The sequence below is a fragment of the Callospermophilus lateralis genome, chromosome 13 (genome assembly GCF_048772815.1).
Source record: "Callospermophilus lateralis isolate mCalLat2 chromosome 13, mCalLat2.hap1, whole genome shotgun sequence".
Classification (NCBI taxonomy): Eukaryota; Metazoa; Chordata; class Mammalia; order Rodentia; family Sciuridae; genus Callospermophilus; species Callospermophilus lateralis.
In genome coordinates this window covers 59,873,020-59,895,598 of record NC_135317.1, presented here as the reverse complement: position 1 = coordinate 59,895,598, position 22,579 = coordinate 59,873,020, and the positions used below count along the sequence as shown (strand labels likewise).

At 45.1% G+C, this 22,579-nt stretch overlaps 1 protein-coding gene across 4 annotated transcripts in view; it reads left to right on the top strand.

Moving 5' to 3' along the window:
• Positions 1 to 22,579, top strand: part of Cnih3 (cornichon family AMPA receptor auxiliary protein 3) — a 108,176-nt gene that overhangs the window by 47,953 nt on the left and 37,644 nt on the right. For 2 of the 4 annotated variants that reach the window (XM_076831987.1, XM_076831985.1), the window contains exons 2-3: positions 6,202 to 6,270; positions 10,292 to 10,339. In XM_076831987.1, coding sequence (XP_076688102.1) covers positions 6,202 to 6,270; positions 10,292 to 10,339 — 117 coding nt within the window. Of the gene's footprint in view, positions 1 to 6,201; positions 6,271 to 10,291; positions 10,344 to 10,472; positions 10,479 to 22,579 lie in introns of all 4 variants that reach the window. The other 2 variants (XM_076831984.1, XM_076831986.1) reach the window with 2 other exon arrangements.

Below are 22,579 nucleotides of genomic sequence, written 5' to 3'. Positions count from 1 at the left end.
CTCCATCTCAAGAGTCTGGTGAGAAAATAAAGCAGGAAAGACGTCCTCGGAGGGAGAGTGAGATAGACAGAGAGGGAAGCTCCGAGAGCAACACATAAATTGGACAACTTGGATGTGATGGCTGGTTCCTTGAAGCCACGAACAATCAAAGCTCATTTCATAGAAAACATACAACCAGGGCAGTCCTAAATCTATTCAAGAAATTAAACTTGTAATTTAAATCTTCTCACAGAGAAAACTCTTTTAGAAAAAAGCACAGAAGAAAGTCTTTGTGGTCTTTGGAGTTCTTAGATCTAAATGAATTCTTAGGTCCAGTACCAAAAGTATGGTTCATAAAAGAAAAAGTGATAAAACTGATGATTGTCAAAATGAAAATCTTTGGTTCTGAGAAATGTAGTGTTTAGAATGAAAGACACGCCATAGAGGAGAAGAAAATATTTGAAAATTAAATATCTTACAAGAAACTTGTATTTAAAATATATGAAGAACTCTCAAAAATCATTAATGAGAACACTGATTAATTTTTTTAAGAAAGGTCAAATGATTTGAAATCACTTCATCAAAGAAATACCCAGATGGTAACTAAACCCATGAAAATATTCTCAGCATCATTTTTCACCAGGGAAATGCAAATAAAAACTACAAAGAGATACCTCTAAATACCTAGTGGAATGTTAAAAAACCAAAAAACCAAAAACCAACCAAACAAAAAACACTGATGATGATAATTTTTGGCTAGGATGCCGGGGAACTGAAACTCTCATCTCTTGCTTGTGGAAATGCAAAATGGTACAGCCACTTTACAAGACAGCTTGTTAGTTTCTTAGAATCTTGAACAGCCCCTTACTTCATGAGCTGGTAATTCTCTTCCAATTTACCCAAGGAAATTAAAAAAAAAACACAAAAAATCCTGATATTTAGACAAAAACCTTTATACACGTGTTTCCAGCAGCTTTATTTATATTGTCAAAATCTAGAAACAATGCAAACATCCTCTAACAGGTGAGTGAATAGTCAACCTGTAGTTCATCTATGGAATGGAATTACTCAGCAGTGAATATTACTATCGATATAAACAACAATGTGGCAGAATCTTGAATACATTAAGTGAAAGAGAGCAACCTCAAAAGCCTACACACTACATGATTCCATTTATGTGACTTTCTGGAAAAGATAAAACTATAGAGATAGAGAACAGATTAGCAGTTCCCCTGAAAGGGTTTGGGGGTTAGGGACAGGAGAGGAATTGATTCCAAGGGGCAACAGGAGGGCGTTTTTTGGGGGGTGGGGTGATAGAACCACTCTATATCTTGATTATGCAGATGTTCATATGATTTGTTTCATGTATTTGTTAAGATTTGTGGGAATTTCCACCAAAAAGAGTAAATTTTACTGTAATAAAATTTAAAATAAATTAAAAAAACAAGAGTGAGATTTGAAGTGGTCTGATCATCAGCAGTTAGAATTCGCCTACCACTGTCGGCGAGAAATCACTGGGCTGCACTGTGCAGTGGAGTCTCAGAGGACACACTGAGAGTCTGGTGTGCAGCTGGATTAAACCATGCTGGCCAGCCCTTGCCCACACTTGGATCTCGCTCACAGTCTGTCCCTGATGCAGGCGGCTTGGCTCCAGGTAGAAGTGTGCGGCACCCAAAGGACGATACTGCTTGTGCTGCCTGTGGCTGCTGTTCTCAGACTCAGGTCAGGAGGTTGGGACAGAGAATCTACTATGAACCAGGACCAAGCAGAGGGTACCTTCCGTCTCACTTCTTCAGCTTGCTCTCGGATTATGGGGTGTTTTCATCAGCTGTCTCACCGCCATGACTAAAAGACCCACCAGAACAATTGTAGAGAAGGAAAAGTTTATTTGAGGGCTCACAGTTTCAGAGGTCTTAGTCCATAGAAGGCCGGCTCCATTTCTTGGGGCTCAAGGTGAGGCAGAACATCATGGTGGAAGAGTGTGATGGAGGGAAGCAGCTCACATGGTGATCAGAGAGCAGAGAGAGTCTCCACTCTCCAGATACAGAATATCCACTCGCAGCCTAATGAACAGCTTCCCCCGGCCACACCCACCTTCCTCCAGCCACCACCCAATTAATCCCATCAGGGATCAATTCATTGATTAGGTTGAGACTCTGACAACCCAATCCTTTCTCCTCTGACCCTCCTTGCATTGTCTCACACGTGAGCTTTTGGGGGGCACCTCACCACATCCAAACCATGACATGGGGTCGGCTGCTCATTCTCTGTGTGCTTAGAGGGCTTCTCTTCTCCTGGCTGTATGCACTGGAAGGCAGGACAATAACTGCTTGGGCTTTTGTGTCAATGAGGCCTTGCTTTGAATCCTGGCACCAGAGCTGTGACCGTGGTCAAATCATTTAACCACGTTCAGCCTCCTCTTGTTTCTTCATTTCTAAGACGGGGACAATAGTCGTACCCAGCCCATGACATGGCCAAGGATTAAATGATATAGATCACGTGTAGCCCCACGCCTGACATGGTGAGCATGTGATAAATGGCAGCTGTGGTTGTAGTCATCTTGATTTTATCCCTAATCACATTGTCATAGGACTACCTGTTGATACGCTCCTCTCCCCCTCTGGATCAGGAACGCAATGAGGGTTGGAGCCGTGTCTGGTGGATTTTCATGTCTCTGGTGACTCGCCAGCCTAGGGATTGGGTATAGACGATGCTCATCAAGTGACAGGGGGTGCGTTAGGGATAGATGCTAGGATGCGATGCTGAGACTGTGTCCTGCCATTGTCCTCACCACCACCAGAAAGCACCCAGGAAGGGCCCTTACCCGACTGGAGTCCACAGGGAGAGAGACATTTCTGGCCTTTCTTTCTCTGCTCCTCCTGGTCAGGTAAGGAACCGAGTGGCTGTTTGCTCCCAGCATGTACGAGCGGCTCAGAATCCTCAGTACCTCCTCTCTCTCTGCTTTAAGCACCAGCTACCTTTCTCTATGTAGTCCAGACCCACCTGTATGCACTCACACAGGGACCTGGGCACAGGCACAGGACTGGGATAGGAGTCGTGAGGGTGTGTCTTCAGTCACAGTCACCGTGCGGTCCCCAGCCTCTCTGGGGGAGCTTACCTCTGGTGCACTAACAGTTATAGGGTTCGACAGCTGTTCAGAGACTTGCTTTCAGTGACTGGATGGAAACATGGTGGACTGTCTTATAATTGGATGAGTAATAGCCCAAGGAGTGCGGATGGCAGTCTTGCAGGAATTGGGAGACCTGCTTGGGGCTCTGTCCTTGGTCCTGCTTGGTTTACCTTGACACCAGGGGGAATGAGGATGTGGATAGTGAGGACCTCATGGCTATTAGGATGGTGGTTGGGAGACAGATTGTGTCTCAAAAGATTGGTCTTCTGGACTGAACTGAGTAGGGAGGGGTGAGTCTGGATACAGATCAGTTCCTTTTCTTAGGCTCCTGAATCCTGAATCCTACAAAACAAGGGAAACTGAGTTTAACTCATGCACATGAAAAAGAGTTTTTAGGCATTGTAAATTTAGTATAAAGCCAGGGATGGGATATAAACACACACACACACACACACACACACACACACACAGAGCTAATATGGTGAGGCTGCATTAACAGAGACCTAGGTTTCAAAGCAGAGGAGGTGAGTGATGCCGTTACTCTTCTGTGCCAGCCAACCTCACCTTGGATATGGTTCTGATAGTCACATTTTAGTAGGGACATCTGAAACCTGTCATGTCAGTGGAAGGCAATTTAGCACTAGTTTGTGTAAATAATGGTTAGAGAGATTTATCTTGGGAAAGAAAATTGTGCTTGGACCACAGTTAGCTGACAATACTTGAAGGGGTTCTATGTGAAAGAGCACTTGACCCATTCTGTGTGCCTCTGAAGCGGTACTGTCCAATGGCATTTTCTGCAGGAACTGAAATGTCTTATACCTGTGACACTGAATAGCTATTATGCCTAAAACATGATGACAAACTGAATTTTTAATTTAATTTTAATTAGTAAAAATGTGGCTTGTGTCTACTGTATTAGACTGAGCAAAAACTTTAGAGGGCAAATGAAAGAATAGACCAGGGGCCGGCAAGTGTTATCCTATAAAAAGCAAGACAGGTCATAGAGCCTGAACTCTGTCACTGCAGAGCAAAAGCAATAGAGATTAAAGAATAAATGTGGCTGAGTTCCAATCAAACTTTCTACGGACTCTGAGGTTTGAATTTAATGTAATTTTCACATCACAAAATCTTCTTTTGATTTCTTTTTTTCAACTCTTAAAAATGTGAAACCATCCTTAGCTCAGATTCATACAGAAGCAGGTTGTGAGCTGGGTTTGGACTGCAGGCTGTAATTGGCTAACCCCTGCCTCTGACTGTGGTTGGAAGTGTTAGGGGGTCCTATGTCCAGGCAATGATTAAGTTGAGGGAGCAAGACACGAAATGAGCATCCTCAGGAAGAGGTGAGTTTCTTGTTACCAAAGAGCCGAAGTCTAGGATGGGCAATTAACTACCCGACAAGGGATGCTATAGAAATGGGTCTTGAATACAATTCACACTGGCATTTTCCTCTTTCTGTGGACACATTGAAACCAGGATGACCTATGACTGCTTTAAAATTATACTTGCTTTGAAGAGGGAAATTGCTTTCCCTTACTTGCTACTCTCAGCCTCATGTGGCTGGGTTGGTGACACTCGGGAGTGCCCAGCCGGCTTCCTGGCTTCAGGAGCACTGCCATGTGTTCAGAAATCCCCTCCGGATGTGCCTTAGTTGGTTTTGCCCATTTATGTTAAGTAGGTATGTTAGTCAGCTTGCTTTCCACCCCACCCCCATACCAGGGATTGACCCCAGGGGCACTTCAACACTGAGCCACCTCCCCATCTCTTTTAATATTTTATTTAGAGACAGGGCCTTGCTAAGTTGCTGAGCCTGGCTTTAAACCTGCAATCCTCCTGTCTCAGACTCCTGAGCTGCTGGGATTTCAGGCATGTGCCACCGAACCTGGCTTGTTAGTTAGCTTTCTGTCATTGTGACAAAATATCTGAGATAGACAACTTATAAGGAGGAAAGGTTTATTTGAACTTATGATTTCAGAAGTTTCAATTCATTGTTGGTTGGTCTATTGCTTGGGGGCCTGTAGCAACACAGTATATCATGGTAGCAGCAGGTGGTAGAGGAGGCTTGTTTATTTCATGTGGCCAGGAAGAAAGAAAGCAAAAAACAAGCAAAAACAAAACCCAGACCAGAAGGGTCTGGGGTCTAATATTCCCTTCAAGGATCTGACTTCTCCCAGGAGGTCCTACCACCTCCCAATAGCACCACAAGCTGGAGACCAAGCCTTTATGGTGTAGGACTTTGGGGGACACTTCAGATCCAAACGATAGCAGTGGAGAGACTTTGCTGAGCATAGTTAAGTCCTCTACACTCTGAGAAGACACTGCCCTGACCAAGTACCACTTTTTTCTGTCATTTGTGCTGCAGACAAGGAGGGTGGGGTGAGGATGTGGGTTTGAGAGCCTAGTACCTGGATGGGTCATGCCTTATTCTATGACTGGAGAAGATTCCCTCCATCATTTCCCCTCCAGACACATGGAGAAACCATTGCTCTCTCGGGGGAGTTCTGAGGTTTCTGTTCAGAAAGAACTTCAGGATCAAAGTCTGAAGGACTAAGCTGTGAAGCATGGACTACCCAGGAGCTGACTGTCCCTCTGTGGACGGTTATCTGGAGACACGGTTCTTTTTCTTCTTATCATCTCTGCTCCATTGTGCCCCCTCTTTCCCTTTTACTTCTAATTAGCATCTCTGGCCAAATACACACACACAAAAAAATAAAATAAAATAAACATCCCTTCCTGGGAAGAGCGGAAAGTACTTGTTTGAAGTCTTGAATTTTTGTGCCTTTATTAAAATCCTAAGGTGACCCCACCAGGGTAGAGTTGCTCTACATCTTTGCAAAGAACAGGAAATCAAAAAAAAAAAAAAAAAAAGGTTATTTGGGAATTCTTTAACCATATACAGTAGATGAAAGAAGATAATCACCCTCACGTGCACATTCCCAGCTTCAACAGTGACCAACTCCTGGCCAGTCTTGAGTTGGTTGCCTGGGCCCACTTCCTGCCTTCGGTGTTATGTGGAAACACAACTCCAGGAAGCTTTTGGGGTGGTGCATCGACTTCCCTGTGTGCTAACATCCTGGTTCTCTGTTCTGTTCCAGATCATTGCCTTTGATGAGTTAAGGACGGACTTTAAAAGCCCCATCGATCAGTGCAACCCTGTTCATGCGGTAAGTTGCAGGTTCTGGTGACCAGAAGGTGGTGTCACCATAGGCCACCCAGGACTTGTGCAGGAGGCTGAGGGTTTTGATGGCAGAGTAAGTAAAGAACCCACTTGCTCTGACTCTGCCTCTGTGCCTGGCTTCAGGCTGTTGAGGAGTCTTCTTGCTCTTGAGGTTGCTGAGATATCATGTTAACTGAGTGTGACTGTCCCCATAACCCAGGGGGAGGGTCTGCTGTGTTGTGGCTGCTGGCGTTAGTCTTTTTTGGTTCCTCATCTTTGACCCAAGAAAGAGGCTCCATGTCGGCCAGCATGTCTGCAGTTTATGTGACGCCATGAATGAGTGTCCCCTGATGGATGTGGCTGCCAATTTCTTATGGAGGGTGGACCAGGAGTGAATTCACGTCAGGTGATTCTGTGGCCTGAGGTCAGCTCACCTCCCACTGGGGAATCAGACGCAGTCTGGTTCCCTTCAGGGCTGGGAAGACACCCTGCCAAAGCACAGAGAGCTTCCAGAGTCTTCCTGCTTGATTTGCTTGCCAGGCCCTGCATGCCTCCCCTCCCTGTGCCCTGGCTGCGTCTTCAATCGGGAGCGTCTGATTGAATGTGGGAAAAGAGGCCTGGGTGCAGGGAGAAGGGGAGATGTCACTTCTGTCAGGTGGCCATGGGTCTTGGCTGTTTGCTTCTCTGGTCAGTGAAGTCCATGTCCCAGAGCCAAGGACCAAGAGCAGGTGGTCAGAACCTTTTCCAAACGTATTCCAGACCAGACTGCTGCCTTCAAAGAAGGGAGCATGCGCTGCTCATTCGAGTGTCTCTTAATCCAGATTCACTGGCTCTGTGTTGGAGATCCTTCCAGCCATGGTTTCCAGTGTAAGGACGAGTTTTCGTGTGTCTGAGTAGCTCTGCTGAGTTTTCAGTCAGAAGCTGTAGAGAGAATGGGGGACTCTACCAGCGTGATTCCATTTTAACCTGGGAGGGTTAGGGTGTCATTCTTTAGTAACTGGGACAAAAAGGTCTCTTCTCAGCTGTAGGACTCCTAAAGAAGGATTTGCTCTTGAGAAGGTCCCAAATGACATGTGGTGGGACCCAGCTTCAGCATCTCCCTCTGTCAAGTAAAGGGTCACTTCTGGAATTGTAATTTTGCTTTGAGTCTTTGCTGTGCCAGGAGCTTTATATACATCACTGTAATCCTGGCAGCAGCTCTGCCAGACGGGTCCCATTTCCCCAATCTCTAGTTCGTAAGGCTGAGTTTCTTGTCAAGGACTCAGCTCGTGGGTGGAGGAGCCAGGTCTGGACCCTAGGTGTTCTGACCCCTACTCCATGCTGTCTCTTTAAGAGGCTTGCTTTTATCATCTCTGAGGCCTCCTTTGGCACCACAGTCTTTGATTCTACGAAATAGAGCCAAACCCTTTCGAAATCGACAGTGTAAAGCAAACCTGGTTGCAAATTGATAGTATCTTTAAGATTCACTTGAAAATTTAGTGTCTTTCATAAAAGTTATAATCATTAAAATCCATTTTGTTTTCATCTGCTTGCCTTACCCTCCATCCACCCATGAGAACTTGGATCGGTCGGGCCTGGAGCTGTTTCACCCGGAGTCTCATGTCTTTTTTGGATGTTGTGGGTTTGGCACCAACATCACACACCTGGCTTGTCAATATCTACCAGGTGCACAGAGCAGCTCTAATTTAATAGAGAGGGCACCTCCATGTCGTGATGCCAAGGGAGTGGAGCGTTTGCTTTCCTACCTCTTTCCTATCTTTTTGGACTCAAAAAGGAGCTTATGGGGGCTTGAGATCAGTGGTAGACGCTTGCCTAGCATCTGTGAAGCCCCGGGTTTTATCCCTAACACACACATACGCGTGCACACACACACACACACACACGTACACACACACACAAAGCAAGCAGCTTACTTACAGCTTTATTGTATGAAAGAGTCAATGCTTACTTCAAGAAGAAACCTGATCCTTCCATCATGTAGATTCCATGCTGGGTTTCAGGTGGTTGGTGAAACCTTGAGGTGTTTCTGCAGAGCCCTTTTCTAGTCCACCATGGCAAGTTCCATAGTTTAACAGAAGAAAGAATAACAGGACTGATCTAAGCACCAGGGGGCTTCCATGAAAGGCCAATGTGAGAATAGAACTTGCACACAGTAGGCTTCAGTAACTATTTGTTGATAAAAAGGGATGAATATTGAAAGATGAAGTTGTGTAGCATAATAGCTGGATCTCAACTCATTATTTATTTGATCTGCTTTTTCTTTTCTTTTCTTTTTTTTTTTATGTGTGTGTGGTTCTAGGAATAGCATCGAGTCTGGTGCATGCTAGGCAAACTCTCTACCACTGGGTTATACCTCCAGCCCTATTTTTTAATTTGGAAATTAGTTAATTAGTTTTAATTTTTAAATTCCTAGTCTAGCTATACTTCAAGTTGGTTAACAAATTAATTAAGGCGCCTGGGCTTCTCAAAGCCCAAACATCTCACGGGGGAAGATACTCTTATCTAGGATTAAAAACAACAAAATAACATAAAAATGCTAAATGAAAAAGCATTAGACATGTTTCCCAGTTCTTGCAATGTTACTCCCTGGCAGGAAATGAAATGCTTGGTAGATCTCATTGAACTCATTGCACACTAAAGAACCCTCATAGAAGCCTTTCTGTCTCAGAGTTTGAAAAAGCACTTCACTGGTTGGTGACTCCGGCCCTGGAAGGACTTGAGTGGCAAATACTTTCTGATCTGTATGATGATCTCATTTCTCAATGAGGACAAGCAGCCCATTTGATGTTCACTCCTCCTCCTTCTCTTTCTTTTTTTTCAGTCCTGGGTCTGGAACCCAGGGCCTTGCTCATGCTGAGCGAGCACACTACCACTGAGCCACACCCCCAACTCCCATTTGGATTTTAGATGCCCCAAAGATCCAAATATTGTTGGGGCCTCTGTTGGACCCAACCCCCTCTTAGAGGGGGTGGAACAGAAGAGGTGTGTTCTGTTTGGCTCCTTGTTTTTCAAGGTTTCCTTTCCCTCCACCAGGTGGGCATTCACTGTCATTTTGAAGTAATGAGAAATGTCATCCTTCAGGGCCTCCGACTTGAGAGTGCACGGGAGCTAGTGTGTGCTCTGTAGCAGCCTCTTTGGGGCACGTGTGTGCACTCTTGCCCACGTGTGTGTTGAGGAGGATATGACCTATCTTCCTAGCCGCGTGGACGCTAATCTGTCCTGATGTGGGCTCCTTCCTCTGGGCATACAGGCTGCACAGGAATCACTATATTTATGATTCAATTAGGGAAATTGAAGCGTCCCAGCCACCTGTCCTCTGCAGATCCACGAGGCTCTCATTACCGTTACATCTACAGCAACCAAATTGCCTTGGTAATGAAGATGCCGCAGCTGTGTTCAGCGTGGCTTCAGAAACAGGAAAGTCACTGCAGGAAAAGGAAGCACTTAGCATGTGCTGTGGGCAGCATCACCTGCCCAGCCTCAGGACATCTTCTCTTGGCTGTGAGCCAGGCTTCCAATATGGATTTGACTTCTGGAAAAGTCTTAGACCAGGGCATTGTCGATGTCTAATCAGTGGGAGGTTGCTCCCTCCCAGTACACTCACTTTAGAAAAAGAAAAGCAATGGGGGTAGAACTTATTTGCCTTAAACATTAATGGGTGCACTTATGCTCTTGGTGACCTAAGCGGGGCATCCTTCCTGGGCTTTAGGATGCTCAGTGAGCATGTGATGTCCACGCTGCAGTTGGACCATCTGATGAGTACATGCAGGAAAAAGTATGCTGGGCTGGGAGGGATGCTGAGCCCATGCTGTTTGCTGTTAGAGTAAATGACTATGACAAGGTAGATGGAAGAAAGATGGAAATTCTGTTAGAAAAAGCCACTGGGTGGGAACCCGTGGGCCGTGTGCCCAGGAAGGATCTTTGGTGGGTTCTGCTTCCTCTACTGGGTTGGATTGTGTGGGCTTCTCAAGGGTTTTCAACAGGACCCCTAACCTCCTATCTCCTTTCTCTCTTGTGCATCCTGATAGAGGGAACGGCTGAGGAACATCGAGCGTATCTGCTTCCTTCTGCGAAAGGTCAGTGTGGTGCTCCACGTGGGAGGATGGAGGATTACAGAGTGGTGGGTGGGATCCCCAGTGAAAGAGGCTGGTGAGGCTCAGTGTCTGCCCCCGTGCTGTCTACCCGGGAAGGCCAATGGCAGCCTGGGAGGAGGAGGTGGGAGCTAGCTATCAGTTCTTGGAAACCACCAGAACCAAGAGGAGCTAATTAAAAGGGGTAGCCATCAATCAAAGTGTCAGGAAGACACTGGATATTTGCAAGTGCCCTCTGGTTGGATTTAGAGGGTCTTTATTTTTGCATGATGATGGATGGCATTTACAGCAGCTGTTGCCTCCTAGCCTTTGTTCCAGTCTGGTGCTGGGCTCATGAACACTCCCTCCTGACTTAGGGATGTCTTTAACTGGGATGTTGGGTTGCTTTTGAGGTTTCAGCTTGTCATTCAGCTTTGCAATTTGATTGACAGGATCATTGGGAGTGTTGGAGGGGTGGGATGGGGAGGTATTATTAAAGGGGGAACCACGCCATTCAAAGAGTTGCTCTGAATGGATGGGCAGTAGACCTCAGCTGCCCTAAACTCATTCTGCAAGCGTGCGTGTACATGCACAGCTCAAGCTGGGTGTTTAGCACACTCCATCTGCAGACCCTGTCATTCTCTAGTTAGGGAAGTGTGTCAGCAAAATTTAGAGAACAGGAACTTGCAGGTGAAATAAGCAGGTTCCATGTCCTTGAGCCAAAGAACCTCCCTGACCTCTATACTGAGTGGACAAACATAGGCCCTAGGAAACCACCTGTCTACCCAAATGGAGTTTTTTGAGACTTATGTGGATAGAAGAAAAAACCAAGTGCTAGGCCAACACTGACAGAAGGGAATAATTTTTTTTGCAAGGTATTGAAGTTTTTTTTTTTTTTTTTGTATTTCAGTAATGATACCTTTCATTGGGAGAGAGAACATAATCAAGAAGCCAATTATTTTTCTAGCTAATTACTTGTCCTTTAATGTTTTCTAAGAAGCTCAGCATGTTAGAATTCCACATCTTGTATGTCACAGTGGGAAAGTGTGCTCAGATAAGACATGCATTTGAAAATACTAGTGATCCAAGGAAAAAAGAATGATTAAGAAAATAACATATAATTTGAATCAAGAATATGTAAATCACTTTCCTAGATAATGCTGTAGTCACTTATAACCTGTTCCAGCCATCACTTCCATCGTCTCTAGTTTGCTCTTTAAGACTGACATGTAAGTGGCATGGGCTGGATTAAGATAAAATCAAAGGTTGGCCTCTCAGACTCCCATGCTTCCTTTTTTTTTCCTCCCTGTATTTTCTGGCAGAGTGACGATCTGTATCCATGCTAAGTAGCCTTGTTCATACTTCTATATTGCTCCTTTTGGGCTCTGGCCAGACAGCAGAGAGTGGCCTGTGGCTGTCTCTGCCAAGGTTCTGTTGTCCACAGCCTTAGAGTCCTGGACTTCTCTAAGGTCAGTGCCAAGGATACAAAAGCAAGCAAATTATGCAAGAATTAGCATTGCCTTTTGCTCGTTTGCATACAGTTTGCATAAGTTTCTAGGCATTTTACTCCAGGAAACATGGTACTCCAAGTACTTCCCCCCCCTTTTTTTGCCCTTCCTCTCCTATGCTACTACCACTGGTTCTGTGAGATTTAACACAATCACTGCTCATCATAATGGAGAATACCAGGGAGAGTAGTTCAGGGTAGACATCAGAGGGCATGAAGCCCTGACTTCAGGAGTTTAGGTGATAATCACTCCTTCTAATGCTTCATGGTTTTCTAACTTGAAGCAGAGACAAGCCACATGCCTACAGCTTCATTCCTTCAAGGAATCGTTCTCCTACTTATCTTCTTGCCAGAAGCATGTCTGTTTTCTTACAGTTCGATTGTTAGTTCTTCACCTCTGTGTCTCTGTGCCCTGGATACCTGAGACCATTTTCACTGATGTTGACACAATTCCTTTCTAAATGTAATTTCAACTTGTTGGTGCTACTGATCGTCTGGCCATTGGCATCTTGCTATAGCTCACATGCTCTTTAGCTTAATTTGGTAACTTCTTGTACTGTGTTCTCACAAATGCATTTAGGTACGGGGCCTGTCCTCTGTCTCCTTCCACCAGAATGCCAATTCTGGAAGGTCAGTGATTTTGTTTAGCTCACTGTCACATCTAGTGACATAGAATGGAGAACAGTATGTAGCCTGTTGAAGATGCCTGATAAACATTTATTAAGTGAATCAAATCAGTGCTGCTTCAAGCACTTGTGCAATCTAAATAAATCCTTCTTCTTGGGAACACTGGAATAGTCAGTAATCTTTTCATTTCTTCATTTCTTGGGTGTCCATGATATAATAAAATTTACGTATTTTACTATGTTTACTAGCTACATACAGTCTGAATTTTAAAATCAAATTTAACTCAAGATTGTGTTCAGTTTTGACATGGAAGAGCTCCAACCTACAGATCCTCCTGGCCCTTTCCTTTCCTTGATGTGTATGCCCTGAACCCTTTCTTTAGTCTGTGTTTAATCTTCCTAATATCTTCTCTCAGCCTTCAGTCCCGAAGGGTGGGAGTAAAGCCTACAAACTTTGGCTGCTTACACATCCTGTCTGCGCCCTTATTATCTGTGCAATGCATGGCGTGTGCTTCAGTGTGATTCTCAGTGGGGATAGCAATCCCAGTACCCGCTTAAGGAGTTGTTGTGAAAACTAAATAAGATAAAATATATGCACAGCAAATAGGTGCTCAATACATACCAAATGTTAATGTTAATGTCCTGAGCCTTCATTCCTGCCTGAAACCCTTTATAAGATTCCTATGCCCACATTTGTTGCTAAAGGGGGTTGAGATCATCTGTGGCTGGTGGTGTTCCCCGCAGCGCCACTCATTTTCATAGGTGAGTGTCATGTGATGTTCCAGCAGCATCCCCCTAAAGGAGGGATGGCCTGGGCCTCCTCCTCCTGTCTCCCTTGTTTTAAATGTCTCCTCCTGTCTCTCCTGAGTTGAGAATCCCAAGCTATGAGCACGAGTTGGGGATGGTGGAGAGGTTTCATGGGTCTAGTTAGCATTACCACCTTCTGGGAACTGTACCTTCCAAGAAATTTCTTGGAACTAGCCTCCCAAACACCCCAGAATGTGATGCATCTCAGCAGCTGATTGTTGTTAAACCACCTCCTCAGCTTTCTCTGGAGAAAGGAAGGGATTTTCAAAGTGGATCCATTTTTAGCTCTATAATTATCAGAAAATGTGTTCTTGGGTAATTGTCTGAACTGCAGGATGCTGGTGTCGACTTGTGCTTATGATTCATTTTTCTGTGGCAAGAGCCACTTGCTTCGTGCAAGGCTGTCCCCACCAGGGCCTGTCGTAAGGTCTGTGGGCTGCTATAAAGAAGGGTTTGGGAGCGGGACGCATCGTGGAAGGTTTGATGGATGTTTTTAGGCACATAAGGGGTTCTTGTGGGGCGAAGACTGCCAAGGGGCCTCCTGTTGCATTTGCAAGTTGAGGGAATGGTTCCAGGGAAGGAGCTGAAGTGCAAGTCCAAAGGAGGGGCAGGAGAAACTTGCTTTAAGCTGTGATGATCAAACCTTGGCATTGGTTGCCCTGGGGGAAGGGGGGTGGCTAGGAAATGCGCACACTCCTTAGACCAAGTCAGATGAGCCCATGGCTGAGATGATTTGAGCTAGACTGAGCATGCCCAAGTCGGGGACAGCTTTATTGTCTAGTTGGGGATGTCCCTTTTTGCTTGACAATTCTGGGGTTCTCTACAATGTGTCCCAATTTCTCCAAGAATGTATCTGGTTTCACTGCAGATTTTCTGGCATTCATGGGTAGAAGAAGGTCTCGTGGAGGATATTTTTCATTCTCCCATTAAGCATTCTCATAGAGATGTGGAGGGGGAAGAGGAGGAGGAGCTGGTGAGAATTAGGGGTTGAATTCACTGGGGAGGATGGAGGTGGGGGGGGTTAGGGGGTGGGGGGGTTGGGGGGGTGGGGCAGGTGCTCCAGGTTTGATGCTGGAAAGGACACAGTGGTGATAAGTCCTCAGGTGCTCCCACTAATGGCCACCTATGCCTGTCGCCCTTTTGAGCCCATGCCCCTGTGGTAGAAAGAGGTCATATAGTGAAGCTGTGAGGAGCTGCCTGTATTCACTGCAAAAATTCCATAATGTGGTTCTAAAAGCAGGGGTCAGAGGGGACGACAGGAAAGAGATGTGACACTTTCACAGTGAAAAGTCAGTTCTGTTCAGTGAGATGATCGCATGGCTAACCCACTGATGTGAGGAGGATAAGAGGCATGGGGAGCCCCCCTGAGCAGATGGGGCTCAGAGCCATGCCCACTAGCTCTGGCGAGCCCGTGGATCCTTTTTTTTTTTTTTTAAAGAAAGAGTGAGAGAGAGTGAGAAAGAGGGAGAGAGAGAGAGAATTTTAATATTTATTTTTTAGTATTTGGCGGACACAACATCTTTGTCTGTATATGGTGCTGAGTATCGAACCCCGGGCCGCACGCATGCCAGGCGAGCGCGCTACCACTTGAGCCACATCCCCAGCCCCCGTGGATCCTTTAGACATGCGCAAGTATAAGGGACTGGTGTTTTAAGGCACTGAATTTTGGAGTGAGTTATTATATAACATTATTGTGGCAATAGCTATATTAGTCAGCTTTCTGTCACTGGAGAAGACCTGAGGTAATTAACATCTAAAGAGAAAAGGGTTATTTTGACTCATGGTTCTGGAGTTCAAGATTGAGTGGCTCCATATCTTTGGGCTTCCAGCAAGGGCAGCATGTCCTGGCAGGAGCACATGGAGGGGCAAACCACTCACCTCATGAGCCAGGAAACAAAAGACAGAGAAGAGACAGGGTCCTGAAATCCCCTTCAAGGGCACACCCCCATGATCTGAGGACCTCCTGTTAGGCCCATATTCTAAATGTTCCACCACCTCCGAATAGCACCACCCTGGGACCAAACCTTTAACACATGGGCCTTTGGGGAACTGTCAAGGTCCAAACTATAGCAATGGTAAACTTGATATCATTAGCATGTGCCACTTTTATAAGGGGGAACATCTTTCTTTTTAAAGCAATGTTATGTTATGTTATGCCAAAGTTCAGTCATTTGTTGATTCTATAAATTTATAAATATATGGGTTTAAATTCCATCCCAATTTATCTGACCTAAGTGGGAGCTACTAAATGCATTTTTATACCAGAACCAGAACCTCAAGAAAGATCCATGTTCTTCTGGTTGTACATGATGTAAAATCACACCAGTTGTGTAGTCATATATGTACATGGGGTAATAATGTCTGATTCATTCTATTGCCCTTCCTATTCCCATACCCTCCCCTGCCTTTACTTCTCTCTACCTAATGCAAAGTAACTGTATTCTTCCCTAGCCCTATCCCCCCTTATTGTGAATTAGTATCTTCATAACAGAGAAAATATCTGGTTTTTTGGGATTGGCTTATTTCACTTAGCACAGTATATTCTCCAGCTCCATCCATTTACCGGCAAATGCCATAATTTCAAGGCAGAAAAATGAGAAACTATACTCCATTTAGGTATGATGTGTCAAAGTGCATTCTACTGTCATGTATAATTAATTAGAACAAATAAAAAAAGAAAGTGCTATAAAGTAAAAAATCTATAAGCAAAAAAATGGATAGTTTTATATTATGTGAATTTTGCTTCAATAAAAGTAACATTTTGAGCATGCAATTAATTAATGCCTAGTTAACAGACTGCTTGCATGATAGTAGGCATTCATTGAGAAAAATAAAGAAAGAAGAAAAGAAAGAACAAACAAACCATGTTGCTTTGGTGCATAATATTTGTCATGCATTAACTATGTAAGAATGGGGAAGATGGCACCTTCTCTCTAGCTACAGCATTCCTTGCCACAAAAGTGATTGCGATTGTCTTGGTTTCAAAGCTGTTGGTACAGTCTTCCTGCAGGGCTCTGGAGGGAAAGGAGTATTTTAAAGGCAAGACATAATGCAGTAAAAAGGGACACATAAATTCAGGGGCAGTTGTGTGGAATGCCTAGAGAGACCATCCCTGATGCAGAGAAGTCTTCCAGATTAGAATTCTCTTTCCTTGGGGTATTTCTACACCGTGACAATAATAATAGCTGTTTACATTTCTTGAGTGACTACTGTAATCTTTAAAAGTAGTAACTCTTTTAATCCCCAGAACTATCCTAAAAGTAGTCTATATTAATGGCCCCACTGAACAGTTAAGGAAATTGAGGTATAGAGGTTAGTATATGTCCCAGGGTCTCACAGTTCATAAGTGGTAGATCTGGGATCTGAAGGAGAGATGATCTGATAAGACTCCACATTTTTTAATTATCTTTTTTAGTTATAGATGGATATAACTTTATTTTATTTATTTTTATGTGGTGCTGAGGATTGAACCAGTGCCTTACATGTTCTAGACAAGGGCTCTACCACTGAGCTACAACCCCAGCCCAAGAGCCCATATTTTAAATCTCCACATTATGGAGGAAATTATTGGTTCTCTTTGAAACACACTCTCTAAGGACCACCACTACAGGAATACGGCTCAGCTATTTTAAAGGGAAGATACAAATCCTGAAAGCCACCTATGTCCTCAGGGACCATATCTTATTCTTACTCACCACTGATGGGCCCAAGTAGATTCCTTTAAGCCTCCTTTCTAATTCTCTTTAACTTCTTGGTAGGATAGTTCACCCCTGAAGGGAATGTTTAAGAAAAGTAAAAATATCCTGGAACAAAACTTGCAACTGGTTCAGACACCATGTCTCATGTATAATTTATTTTCAAATGCTTTCTGAGGCAGACTCCTTGTTAGTCAGAGGGAAAGGTGGAACATTTTCCTCTCTGAGTAAATAGCAGCGCTGTCTTGGGGTTGCTGAACCGGAAGCTGGCGGGGGCCAGAGACTGGCTGGGCCTGTCCTCACTTCACTTCTCTCCCAGGGCTGCAGCAGGGGACACGAAGGGCTTGTCGAACAAGTCCCTAACAAGTACGAGGGCACTGGCTTTTCACTGCTCTCTAGATAGCTGCTGGGTCCTCTCCTTCTGTTGCCACCACTGTAAGGCATCAAATCAGCTCATCACAAATGAGTTCAGGGTCATCTGGTTGGTTCTGTGGGCCTTGGCTTGGGCCGGGGGTAGAGGAACATTCTTCGGGTCTCTGCTGGGGCTCATTTGTATATCTGGTGGTCACATATATAAACTAGCCAATTTAGTTTGGCCTCTGCTGGGATCTTGGCCTCTGCTCCACATCTCATCCTTGTTTCTACTTCATAGAGGAGAAGTGGAAAAGCACAAGAGATTTTTTTTTTTTTTTCAAGCTTCAGTCTGCATCAAATCTACTAGTGTTCTGTTGGCTGAAGCAAGTCATGTGGCCATGCCCAGGGTCTGAGTGGGAGGGGCCGCACAGTTACAGGGCAAAGCATACAGAGAGTCTTCAGGGAAACGTTGGTGTCCTTATTGTGGAAATTCACCTGCTAGCATAGCACCAGGAGGCAGCCAACAGAGCCTGCCATTCTTTTCTATGTGTCCTTAGTGGACCTGGTGGTGTCTAGTCTTTTGTATATCAGAGTCCCTTGTGGAGCATTTTCAACACACATCTGCTGAAGACCCACATCCAGCAAGTTCTGTTCCAGGAAGTCTTGGAAGGATCTAGGTATCGGTATTTTGAAAAAGGGTCATGGGTAACCAGGGTAGGGAGACCATGATGGATGACTGGAATGTTTGGTGGATGTTCTGGTGATTCATCAGCAGCTCCCAGAAAAGCTCCCTGTGGTCTGGAGAGTTAGATCTGTCGAGGGAGAAGGGAAAAGAAGAGCTTCAACCAAGAGAAGCTGACAGGAAGTGGGCACTGCGGCCAGCTGCCAACACCCTTGGAGGCAGCCCAGGAGAAGCAGAGCCCTGGGCTCCAGGGGCATCTCCACATCCTGCTGTGCTGTGGCCCTGGGTGGAGAGAACAACTTCCCACCCCAAGACTGACAGAAAGTTGGCTCTGAGATAGATGAACGTGCAACTGGGACCCCCCAGCCTCAGAAAGGGAAGAAGTCCATCAGCCCTGGAGGTAGTGGGAGGAGAAACCCTGGAACTATCCATGAATGTAGGATGGAGTCTTGAGAGTGGTCTCCACACATTTGGGTAGATTATTAAATATACAGAGTCCTGAAATATAGATTCCCCCCCACCCATGATGGTTAATTCTGTGTGTCAACTTGGCCAGGCCATGGTGCCCAGATATGTATTCAAACATTATTCTGGATGTTTTTGTGGTGGCGTTTAAATGAGAATGACAGTTAAATGGGTGGACTTTGAATGAAGCAGATCATCCTGTTCAGTTCATTTTCTATTGCTGTAACAGGACACTTCAGGCTGGATAATTGGTAAAGAAAAATAGGTTTTTTTGGTTCATGGTTTTGGAGGCTAGAAATACCAAAAGCATGCACTGGCATACATTCAGCTTTCTGGTAAGGGTCTCATGGTGTTTCAATTCATGGTAGAAAGAAGAAGGGCAGATGAATACTTGCAAAATACAGAAAACATAAAGGATAACTCTGCCATATAATAGCCCACTGGTGCAGTAATGATTCCTGTCCTTCTGGGTGAACTACAATAGTTCCTTCTTGATCTAAACACCTCTGAAAGGCCCCACCACCTGTTAGTACCATTACCTTGGGCAATTAAATTTCAGCTTGTTTTGGCAGGGATGACCACATCTGATTGACAACACCCTCTGTAGTGTGGGTGGGCCTCATCCAATCTGTTGAAGGCCTTAGTAGAACAAAAAGACTGACTTCTCCTGGCAGGAAGGAATTCTGCAGCAGATATCAACTGTAACACCAGTTCTTGCTGAGGTTTCCAGCCTGTCCACCATGCAGATTCTGGACTTACCAATTACAGTCGTGTGATCCAATTCCTTACAATCAACCTTTCTCTCTCTCTCTGTCTTTCTGTCTTAGGGAAGAATTCAGCCAGCAGAGCAGCCAGTGCAGGGCACACAGGTACTGACATGCTCCCTGGAACTTCAAGGGCAGTTAGAGGAGAAAACACAAGTTGAGTTCTATTAGGTGGAACCTAGAGGAAGCTGGACATGGTGAGGGTAGGAGGAGATAAGAAGTCCTGGAGTCGGCCTTGATGGGACACGCTGAGTACCCATCTGAATCCTTTCATTCATTCAACTGGAATCCATTGAGCACCTGTCATCTACACAGTCCTATATTATGTGCTGAGGTGTGTGTGTGTGTGTGTGTGTGTGTGTGTGCGTGTGTGTGTGCGTGTGATAGGTTGGTTGTGAAGGCATGCTCAGGCCAGTTAAAAGAGAGTTTGCTTTTTCTCAGCATGCCTGTCTGAGAGTCCCTCAAAGCCCTGATCACACGAAGCCGTACATTGTGGTTGCCTGTACCCATGCATCACACACTTGTAATCTCAAAGGCAGGGATCATGTCCTCTTTGTTTCTGTACCTGCTGCATTACCTAGCAGATTCGGATGTATGTTAATTCGATAAACGGATTAATGAACATGAGACCAGCAACCACATAATCCCACTGACTATCATTTCCATAATGCACGAGGCAGAATTTTCACTGCTGAGCATGCAATTAAGACACGTGGAAGAGACCGAAGAAAGGTCAGTGGCAGGTGTGATATACTTTGTCACACAGAGCATCCCTAATCCCTGTGGGTGAGCATTGTAATGGATGTAGTTAGAGTTCTGGTTTCCATCCTTGGCCGTATATTAAAAATACCCAGAGAGCTTAAAAAATATGGTCGCCTGGGTCCCACCCCTGTGGTTTCTGGTTTAATTGGTCTGGAGCCCAGCCTGAGTCCTGGGATTTTAACAGCTCCCTAGGTGATTCTAATGTGCAGCCAGACTGCGAATCACCGAGTTGAAGGGTAGGCAGGCTTCAGCCACACAGGTGGGGAGGCATTTTCACTTTCTCTGTCCCCAGGGTATGATTTAGAGAGCCATCATTTTCTAAATGGCACTGGAGTAAAAGCAATAATTTGCCAACGGGGGCCAGAGTGGACTGAAGAAGTCAGAGCCTCACTTCCGGGGGGGATGGTCGGCCCAGCAGGATGATTCATCTCAGACAACACAGGGACAACTTGTTTTTCTTGGAGCAAACTTTGCTTCTAGATGAGCCCCCAAATTCTGTTTTTCAAACCCCCAGATGTTTACCCTTCCAGATCCTCATTCTTGCCTTTTTTCAAATTGCTGAAGAAGCAGGAAACATTTGTAAGTTATGTTTCTGAACCACAAAATGAGCCCATCTTACCAAATCCTAATACCCTCTTATTCTTGGTTGCTTTACCCAATCTTCGCCTCTCTCCAACTCCTCTGTCCCTCCCTAAAGCGAAAACCAGGCACCAGCCTGTAGTGAGAAAGAGGCTGCAGAGAGAGCCCTGGAACGTGGATGAGAATTCCTTTGGGCCCCAACTTGTGCTAAATTGATTTGCTTGCTCCAGATGTATCTTCTCCCCAAGGAAAAGCTGCATCTCCAAGTTTTCATGCTGGCTCTATTTGCAACTTGTATGGGACTTGTTATTCTTTAAGCAATTTAGGGCATTGGTCCTCTTCCAGCACCAGCTTCCATTGGCTCTGATTCCTAAACTGTCTCTGTGGCACAGACAATTATACAACACATGGAGTTTTGTTTCATTAGGGTAAGACCCAGCAATAGACAAGAAAACGCACTGAATAACTTAAATGTGCTATACAAATGCAAAGTGCCATTATTATAAGGGGACAGAAAAACCATACTGTTCCCTTTCTGTGTCTGCCAAATGGTCAGAGCAGTGATGAAATCCTGGACAATGATCATCGGTTATAGCACAGGGAGGTGGGCGGGGAACATGCCTCACCAGAACAGCTCTGCCATTGTGGCCCTTCGGTGGTGACATCACCGCTGTTACCATTACCACTCAGCGCATCAGCAAAAGGTAGTGCCAATGTTGCTGGTGTCCTGGTGGGAACCAAATCAAGAAGCCACTTGGGCAAGTTCCTGACCTCATTTAACCTCAATTACTTTTTTAAAGACTCTGTCTCTGCGTACCATCACACTCTGGGGCTTAGGACTTCAACATAGGAATTTGTTGGAGGGGGGAAGATGTGGTCCAGATTACATGAGCAGGAGGCTCATGTAAGGTTAAGGATGTGATCAATGATACGTCTTCTGAGAGGGCCAGTAAAATCCTCTGCATGTACTAGACTTGAATAGGTACCACTTCCAGTGTTTTTGATAGGAATGATGTCACCTGGTGATAGAAACCAAGAATGGTGGATGTTGGGTTGTTATGGTTACTGATAAAGTAATTCAATGCACAAATATTCCCAACTCTAAAAGAAAGGCAGGTGTGGAAGGGAAAAGTCAGAAGGTAGACTACTTTGTGAAATGTTTGCTTTCCTCAGCAGACTGCAGAATCAGTGGGCGCATTGACTGTGGGTCTTGTTCACCTCTCAGGCTTTGCCGAGAAAGCAGCACGCGGCTGGTTAAGGCTTTGTGGACAGAGAGAGTGAACGAGGGAGTGAATGAGTAGAACAAACTCCATAGTGGCTGCACCGGGCACTTTTCCCAAACATTCTTACAATGCCCTTTGAGATGGGGGAGCTGGGGCTCTGAGGGGTACACTCTTGCCTTGGTCCCCCAAAACAGTTATTCATTACAGTTTTACTGATTCTGGATTCAAATTTGCTTCTGCCACCCAAATGCCTGCCCTTTCTAGTAGTCTCTAAGCCTCCATACAAGGGGTAAAGACATATTCTCCTACTTTCTCCAGACATTTCAACACCTTCAGGGTTTCCAGAAGACACTCAGTGCCACCCTGAACATAGCAGTTTTTAATCCAGTCCCACAGTCCTCTGCCAGGCACACACAGAGAAGTCCCTTCTCTAATCAGACTACCTACCATCCCTTAGTTAACTGAGTTTCACCCTCCAAGTCAGAAATGAGATAAAAGGTTTTGAACAAAAGCATCTTCTCAATTTTAAGAGACTGGGGAAACTGTCTTGGGAGAAAGAGCCTTGTGAGGACACGATGCCGCTTAGGCTGCCCCTCTGGGGAGCTGTTTTAGTCACGCATGGCCACCCTAATTCCATTCCCTAGACCGCAGGGTGGGTGTCTTTTCATTGTAGCTTGTCATGACTTGTCTTTTGTGTCATCATTTCCTCTTCTTATAAGGACACCAGTCATATTGGATTAAGATCCTCCATAATGACTTCACTTAACCTTAGTTACCTTTTA